This window comes from Montipora foliosa, chromosome 5, assembly GCF_036669935.1.
Source record: "Montipora foliosa isolate CH-2021 chromosome 5, ASM3666993v2, whole genome shotgun sequence".
In the NCBI taxonomy this organism is placed as follows: domain Eukaryota; kingdom Metazoa; phylum Cnidaria; class Anthozoa; order Scleractinia; family Acroporidae; genus Montipora; species Montipora foliosa.
In genome coordinates, this window is record NC_090873.1 from 7,953,102 (window position 1) to 7,962,524 (window position 9,423).

The 9,423-nt window shown below is 38.1% G+C and overlaps 1 protein-coding gene across 1 annotated transcript in view; it reads right to left on the minus strand.

Annotated features, from left to right (window-relative positions):
* Positions 1-2,414: 2,414 nt before the first annotated feature.
* Positions 2,415-9,423, minus strand: part of LOC138003519 (uncharacterized) — a 37,985-nt gene continuing 30,976 nt past the window's right edge. Inside the window, exon 16 of the mRNA XM_068849625.1 lies at positions 2,415-2,767. Within this exon, the coding sequence (XP_068705726.1) occupies positions 2,505-2,767 (263 nt within the window). The 3' untranslated portion in view covers positions 2,415-2,504. The remainder of the gene's footprint in view (positions 2,768-9,423) is intronic.

Consider the following 9,423-nt stretch of genomic DNA (forward strand, 5'->3'; position numbering starts at 1 on the left):
TCAGTGAGTCCCGCTGTCCTTACTGGAACCGAGAGAACTAGTGTACTAGTGTAAATGGTGCTCCAAAATAGCAATTTTCTTTTTCATTTCGAAATCAGAACCTACGTTTCATCAAGTACCTTAAGCGATATGCAGATCTAGGTAAGGTTAGGTTTTTTTGGATTGGTCACTTCCTAGCCATGAAATGATCGGTGAGACAAACCATGGTCTACAACAGAGGATGTGCTCTAGTAATGAAAATGAGCCCTTTCGCCGGAAGCCTTCTCCTCTCTCCTGTACCTCACCTCACAGGTGCTCTACGGCATTTGAGGGGTGGGATGAGAAATGATCCCGAGATTGGTCGGCCAATTCTTGATTGGCTATCGTCTTACTCTAAAGCGAAGTTAAAGCCCTTAGGATGAATTTGTTGAAACATTCATTCCGTTCAAAATGCATGTAAATTGAACTTATTTAGTCTGACAAATGAGTTGGTACTCAACAAAATACACAGACTAATGTTATTACAATAAACGAAATTTATTTTGATGCACACAATCTTTATAAAGTTTTCATTCAAGAAATCTTTTCACTTGACATACACTTGACTAAAGAAATTAAAAATTTACTTGCACTATTTCAAACTGACGTAAGCTTATTGTCTTTAAAAAATGCGTGATTACCCCCAGTTTTCTTTTTGGATCTCAATAACACTTGTTAAGATCTACATTTCCTTCATAATCACACACCAGGGAAAATAGGGAGACTTAATTGTTGTTAATGTTTTTATTTATTTATTTATTTATTTATTTAGTTTATTGTTATCTTTCTTTTTTTTTTTTTAATATTTATATATACATTTAACTAATTATCTGGGGGTCGCCTCGTTGGGACCTAGAGTTCGTTCGCGTACCCCCTCACCGTCTCATAGTAACTTTTCTGTAGTCGATGGAATTTTCTAAATAAATAAATAAATAAATAAATAAAAAATAAATATCTTTAATTAGTAGGCACCATCCTTAATACACCAAACATGATTTCCTTGTTTGATAGAGCTAGTCTTGAATTAGTATCGATTAGTACTACCTGAAAACCAATAAAGAAACAGAGTAGCTTGTGTGCACTCAATGAATAGAGGTAAAATACTGTGATCTGCTGGACGGAAGGGGCAGTTTGTAATCTGCAACCACGCTTACTTTTCTATCAGACATGGCGCGAAAAGCTCCATGGCAAACAGCCGAAAAAGTTTGGTTTTAACATTTTAATTTCACAAAAATTACCTTGAAAATAGCATATATTTTACCTAAGCGAACATTATGGCCAAATCTATTTTTGTCTCAAGGTTATTTAGCCAAGCACGAGTGCTCTACTATTATAAATTGGGGAGACTACAAATCAACATACGAGAAAATTGCTCCATTCTGATTGGTTGAGAAAAAAGCAATTTTCACGTAACATAGTTTTGAAAGGGATAATTCAGTGCAAAATAGGCAACATACCAAACATTCTGATTGGTCAGTGATCGAAGAAAGTCACAAAAAGCCAATCAAATGGCACAATTATTATTGAGTCAGTACGCAGCTATTACAACGGGGGGATTGGTTCAGAAAACAATGGACACAAAGAACGATACAAAAGAAACAATGGACCCTAACTCTAAGAACAATAGAGATGCGTCCTAAAGGGATCCAATTGTATTAGAGGTAAAGAGCTGCGTCCTATCTTTTATTTTTCCGTGATTGTATGATGTGTGTGCACGTTGCTTCAGTTTGATTAAAATAAGACACTTTTTCATGCATATTTTTAATAACTAATTACATGATTGAAAATGTAATTCGCTTTTTTCTCCAATGCCATAATACAGTTCATTTTGGCGAGTATTTGCATTAAAACAATGGATCAGTTCACTGAAGCATGATACAGTCCCAAGAGTAAGTAACTTATATTGTTTTTATCTAAATACCCCCCCCCCCAATCAATCTTTTAGACCTTTCGCACACTAAGTCATGGACCACCAAACATTTAACTAGCTTGAGGACCCTACCGATAGTAATGGGCAAAATGAATGCAGAATGGCTAGGGAAAGGTTTCTTCTTTATACAATTAAAGAAGGAACAGAGTGGAAGTTTTCCCTTCAGTTGATTACCAACACATTTTTTATGGTACTGGTATATGGTATAATTGAAGTGTAGAAGACAAAAAATAGCACAGAAAAAGTACTCTCTTAGGTGGCGTTCGATTTTATTATAATTGTCGGTAAAGCTTAGCAAGGTGAAGACAGTTAAAATATTAATGGTCTTAAACTAGGTTAAGGGTTTATTCTCTTGACGGGAGAAAAAAGAGAAGAATTTTCATTGGGTCTTTGCGCCTCCTTTTTGAGAGGGGATTATTTTTGGGATTGAAACGTAGTTATCCTAAACAATGTCAACTTTTTGTTTACTTTTATTTCTGTCAAACAACTCATGTGGATCACAAACTTATGATGGCTTCACATGTGCCAGAAAATCAGAGACTGATGTCTCAATCGTTTAGAAACCAACTGGTCTGATCTTCATTTCAGCTCTTTTAGCGGAATAGTGGTATCCTTTCCAAGAGTACCAGTTGACTCCATCTGCATATGAAGAGTGCTTGCCATGGTGATAACGACCGTTTAGGTTTGAGCTGTGACACACCTCATACCACCAAGCACCTTTATACAGCACTGCACAGTTTCCCGAAAACTGATCACTATCCTTGTCCTTGGTAGAAAAGGGAGCATTATGATGTCTGGATAACGAATCACCAGCAGTTCCTGAAAACGTTTAAAGTATATTGTAAAGGTACATGTAATAACGGACAACCAATCAATCCCCTTCTCACGGCTCTCGTTAGGAGGTATTTTCTGATGCAAGTTTCAATCGAATGTCGTAAAACCAAAACCAAAACCATAAACAGAAGCGTAGCACAAGGTACTATTGTAGGTCCAGTTTTGTTTTCGATAATAATAAATGACATAAGATCTATGAATAATTCTAGAACACTACTAGTCAAGTATGCAGATGACATTACCCTAAGTACCTATATGGCCATCAATTATGATTGTGCTCCTGAGGAGATTGATTCCATCAAGAAATGGGCTACAGAAAACAAAATGTCTATTAATTTAACTAAAACTAAAGAAGTAGTCGTCAGAGGTAGATCTAAGGCACCTATTCCAACTCCTCTACCTGGCATTGAACAGGTAGATAACATTAAACTACTAGGAGTAACTTTTCATCAAAGTCCCAATAACTGGGATTCTCATTTCGATACTTTATTAAGCAAGGGGAGGTAAACGAATGTGTATACTAAGAATTTGTAAAAAGTTTGGATACAGTCGGGAGAACCTTCATTATCTTTTTAACACCTTAATAATGTTACTTTTTAAATATGGTCATCCTGTATGGGGCTGTGCCAGTTATTCTACATATTTAGTTAATATAGACAAATTACAAAATAGGGCAGTTCAATTTGGATATCTGAAATATACAACACCTATCAATAATCTTATTGAAAGTTCGGATAACACAATTTGAAATAATATCAAAAATAATCCCAGGCACCCTCTTGCACATTTACTACCTCCGCAACGAACAAGAATCTTAAGATTAAAAATTGAAGCGCAGCCAGGATTAGGCATATTAAAATACAATAAAAAACGTTCTCTGGCTAAAAATTTTCAAAAAGAATATAAGCTTTCGGCTGTCGATCTACAGCCTTCCACGGATAAAACGTTGAATGTGAATTAGTGAAATATATACAGAAAAGGCGAGATAAAAATGATAAAAAAAACAGAGTAAAGGTATGAAAAATGGTGGCTATTGTTTAAAAAGAATTTTATACTGATTAGGAATCGGCTTAAAGTTATTGTCAGCATGCTTGGTAGAAGAGGTGTGCCAGGCCTCTAGAGTTTTCCTAACACGAAAAGAGCCTTTGTCTATAACTCGAGAATGGTTGAAATCAATGCGATGACCGAAAGACCACGCATGTTTCGCAATGTTTGACCCATTAGCACATGTTTTTACATTCCTAACGTGTTCTTTCTTGCGGGTTTCAAAGCAACGGCCAGTTTCTCCTATATAACACCAATCACAATCGGCACAGGGTATTTTATAAACCACGTTGGGTTGGTGTTCAATAGCTGGTCTGAATTTAGGAGAAAGGAATTCTTGTTGTAAAGTCTTGAGGGGCTTATTTACAACTCGGATATCGTGTCTTCGAAGAATTCTTGTTAGAGGTTGCGTAACACCATTGATAAAAGGAAGGACAGCAAAACCGTTAGGGTTCTCTTGAGGCGTAAACCATTTAAAAAACATGCCAACCAATTCTTCAGGTGAAGGGATGGCATGTGTGGTTGGTTTGGAAAATTTCTGCTTTAAGATATTGGAAATAACAAAGGAGGGATAGTTGTTGGCTCGTAGAGCATCAAAGACGTGATTGATTTCGGTATTTTTCCCTTGCGGTGTACTTGGGAGTTTAATTGCGCGGTGTAGGAGGGTCTCAGCTGTGCTGATCTTGTGGCGTTTGTCGTGGTGAGAAGAAAAGTCTATACAAACAGATCCATGGTTGCGCGATGGGTAGCCCCGTCAGCCCTGTGGTGGCGAACACGTCTGAAGTACAACCTAAAGTATGGAAACGCTACGTGGATGATAGCTTCTGCATCATCAAAAGAGATGCTGTTAATTCTTTTCATACTACACTTAATTCCATCGATCCACACATCTCATTCACTATTGAAGAGGAATCTGACCAACAGATCGCCTTCTTGGATACTTTGGTGTCTCGCAAGGATAACACGATCACTATTGATGTTTACCGCAAAGCAACTCACACGGACAGATATTTAGACTTTTCTTCTCACCACGACAAACGCCACAAGATCAGCACAGCTGAGACCCTCCTACACCGCGCAATTAAACTCCCAAGTACACCGCAAGGGAAAAATACCGAAATCAATCACGTCAAGAATTCCTTTCTCCTAAATTCAGACCAGCTATTGAACACCAACCCAACGTGGTTTATAAAATACCCTGTGCCGATTGTGATTGGTGTTATATAGGAGAAACTGGCCGTTGCTTTGAAACCCGCAAGAAAGAACACGTTAGGAATGTAAAAACATGTGCTAATGGGTCAAACATTGCGAAACATGCGTGGTCTTTCGGTCATCGCATTGATTTCAACCATTCTCGAGTTATAGACAAAGGCTCTTTTCGTGTTAGGAAAACTCTAGAGGCCTGGCACACCTCTTCTACCAAGCATGCTGACAATAACTTTAAGCCGATTCCTAATCAGTATAAAATTCTTTTTAAACAATAGCCACCATTTTTCATACCTTTACTCTGTTTTTTTTTTATCATTTTTATCTCGCCTTTTCTGTATATATTTCACTAATTCACATTCAACGTTTTATCCGTGGAAGGCTGTAGATCGACAGCCGAAAGCTTATATTCTTTTTGAAAATTTTTAGCCAGAGAACGTTTTTTATTGTATTTTAATATGCCTAATCCTGGCTGCGCTTCAATTTTTAATCGTATTCGCCGCGAGGCAGGGCAGGATGCCTTACGATTTGCAAGACTTCTGGAAAAAACGACCTACAAGCTCGAAGCACACCACCGCCATTTGCACTTCACTCACAAGGCGCTTGAACACAACTGGATCCCAAAGTCTCTGAGATTCAGGCCTCCTGGAAAACAACTCATATTTAAACGTATAATGGAACGAGCAAGCATGCATTGTATGAAAGCTAGAGTCTCCATTTGCCATGACCAAATTAAAACCAAGAATCGTACCATCCAAGAAACACTCAAAGAATTGACACCTTTGGTCTCCTCCGATAACCTTATGGCACTCAAGGATTTCTTGAAAAGAAGAGCCGAGGCCGTCCGCGACAATATTAATACCAGACACGCCAAAAAGCTCAGCAACCTTCACAATGAATTTAATTCATCCTCGAACCTTGTAGACAAGAGCAATTGGGTAGTTAACCTATCCAAAAAACCTCTCACTGTTTCTGAACGATCTCTCTTAGAAAAGGGTCCTAAATTTGCTCCAACTCCCAACCAAATCCCACACAAGAATATTGTTGCTGAAGTAGAAGCCGCGATCCACCATCTACCAGAAGAATCGAAGAATTTCATTCGTAACTCCACCGCTACGATTCTTCACAAAGCAAGACCACCTTCCCATAAGAACCTCAATGCTGATGAAAGAAAAGCCCTTCAAGATTTAAAAAAAGATGAGACCAGGATTTTAATGAAAGCTGATAAAGGAAACTGTTTTGTTGTCCTGGATAAAAGTGATTACGACAGTAAAATGGACTCTCTACTTAGTGATCGTACCACCTATGAACTAGTCCTCAAATCCCCCTTCAAGAGGATTGAACGTGAACTCAACAAAAGGCTTCTCGTCCTGAAGAATCATTATAAGATCAGTGATTCCACTTACCGCAAACTCCACTCCACTGATGCCATACCACCAGCCATTCGTGGATCAATCAAACACCACAAACAAGGAAACCCTGTTAGACCCATTGTTTCATCCATTGGCTCAGCTCTCTACAATACTTCCAAGTTTCTTACCGACATCTTGTCACCTTTACAAAACAGTAATGGTTTCTCTGTTCCTAACTCTGCCAAGTTTGCTGAAGAAATCTCTAACGTTGACATCCAGGATGACGAAGTTATGCTATCCTTCGACGTGGTATCACTATTTACAGCTATTCCTGTAGACAAAGCCTGTGATTACATAAGCAACAAACTACTCAAGGACAACTCACTTCCTTCACGCACGAGCTTAGACAGTAATGAAATCATTTCTCTGTTGAAATTTATCTTATCTAACAATTACTTTATTTATGATGATAAGATATACAAACAGATCCATGGTTGCGCGATGGGTAGACTCGTCAGCCCTGTGGTGGCGAACTTGTGCATGGAAGCGATCGAAGAAATGGCCATTAACACGTCTGAAGTACAACCTAAAGTATGGAAACGCTACGTGGATGATAGCTTCTGCATCATCAAAAGAGATGCTGTTAATTCTTTTCATACTACACTTAATTCCATCGATCCACACATCTCATTCACTATTGAAGAGGAATCTGACCAACAGATCGCCTTCTTGGATACTTTGGTGTCTCGCAAGGATAACACGATCACTATTGATGTTTACCGCAAAGCAACTCACACGGACAGATATTTAGACTTTTCTTCTCACCACGACAAACGCCACAAGATCAGCACAGCTGAGACCCTCCTACACCGCGCAATTAAACTCCCAAGTACACCGCAAGGGAAAAATACCGAAATCAATCACGTCTTTGATGCTCTACGAGCCAACAACTATCCCTCCTTTGTTATTTCCAATATCTTAAAGCAGAAATTTTCCAAACCAACCACACATGCCATCCCTTCACCTGAAGAATTGGTTGGCATGTTTTTTAAATGGTTTACGCCTCAAGAGAACCCTAACGGTTTTGCTGTCCTTCCTTTTATCAATGGTGTTACGCAACCTCTAACAAGAATTCTTCGAAGACACGATATCCGAGTTGTAAATAAGCCCCTCAAGACTTTACAACAAGAATTCCTTTCTCCTAAATTCAGACCAGCTATTGAACACCAACCCAACGTGGTTTATAAAATACCCTGTGCCGATTGTGATTGGTGTTATATAGGAGAAACTGGCCGTTGCTTTGAAACCCGCAAGAAAGAACACGTTAGGAATGTAAAAACATGTGCTAATGGGTCAAACATTGCGAAACATGCGTGGTCTTTCGGTCATCGCATTGATTTCAACCATTCTCGAGTTATAGACAAAGGCTCTTTTCGTGTTAGGAAAACTCTAGAGGCCTGGCACACCTCTTCTACCAAGCATGCTGACAATAACGTTAAGCCGATTCCTAATCAGTATAAAATTCTTTTTAAACAATAGCCACCATTTTTCATACCTTTACTCTGTTTTTTTTATCATTTTTATCTCGCTTTTTCTGTATATATTTCACTAATTCACATTCAACGTTTTATCCGTGGAAGGCTGTAGATCGACAGCCGAAAGCTTATATTCTTTTTGAAAATTTTTAGCCAGAGAACGTTTTTTATTGTATTTTAAGAATCTTAAGGTCTAGAAGCCATAATTTTATATTACCTAAAATTAAGACTGAGCGTTTTGGTGTTTTAAATAGATGCTTGTATCGTTAGAACTTTTATATATTATTTATATATATGTCTTTTTAGATACTTAGTGTTGGATATACATCATAATTATAGATAATTTAACTTTTTAGATGTAATTGTAATTTAGAACGTTTGAATTCTTAACCAAATAAAGTGCAAGTGCAAGTGCAAAAGTAATTACTTTGGCCAATCAAAAAGGAGGGAGATAATCCAGTAAACCAATCAAACTCGAAGTAATTACACGCAGCTGACACAAAGCGCGGGCAAATGTGTACGCGCCAGCCACGATTGGTTTTGGTTTCTCTTCTGATTGGTTGAAAAAGTGGCGCCAGAACGGTGAACTAATCACTGAGTGAAATAATCATAAACCAAACAATTCGCTAATTACTTTCGACACTCAACTGAACACGGCTCTAAACAGAATCACTTGATTCTAGAAATTTCCTATTCAACTTAGAAAAAGTTCCTTTTAAAAGGTTGAACGAAGTCGGAACAAAATGGAATGCGATAGGTGTTGCTGTGTATATCGTAGAATCTTTATTGTGCCGATACACGTGCGGTAAATTACACACCCGAGTAAGTTCCAAGGCTCAACTGGTATCATTGGCTTTCTCGTTGGTCACTGCAAACATGTCATAGGCTGCATAGGCAGTTTTGCCTTCAAGGTCATGGGCTTTTGTTATAACTCATTGTATAATAAGTTCCTTTTTAAGAAGTTGAACGAGGTCGGGACAAAATGGAATGCGAGAGTCGTTCCAAGGTTTGACGAATCCGGGAGAATACATAAAAGTGTTGTACTTTTAACTGCTATACCAGTTCTAAGGAATCGTCATACATCTTTTGATATTACTGGTAAGTCGTATTTCAATTGATTCGAAATCAGCCAGCTCCTTGATGGATTGATATTTCACTGTCAGAGCAGAAAGTGCACCCTGCGAGTTTCACAGGTTTTTACACCGAGGATGAGCCTTTTTTTTCTTAGTTTTTAGTACATTTTAAGTTAGAGAAATAAGTTTTAAAGTTTCGCTTAGTTTATTTTGATAACTTGGATTCAATTTTGCTGCATCCTTCAACTAAGCTCGAAGCAATCTTCTACTCCTGGGTCGTGTATGTCTTGCTAATTATGTCCTAAATCGTCTTCCTGGCTCAACATTTACCATCATTAAGTCCCTGGGTTTGTTAAGAGCTGGCAGAGGCTGCAGAGCTGGTCGGTTATATCAACTCAAAACCATTAAACAGAAAAATAACATCGATTCTT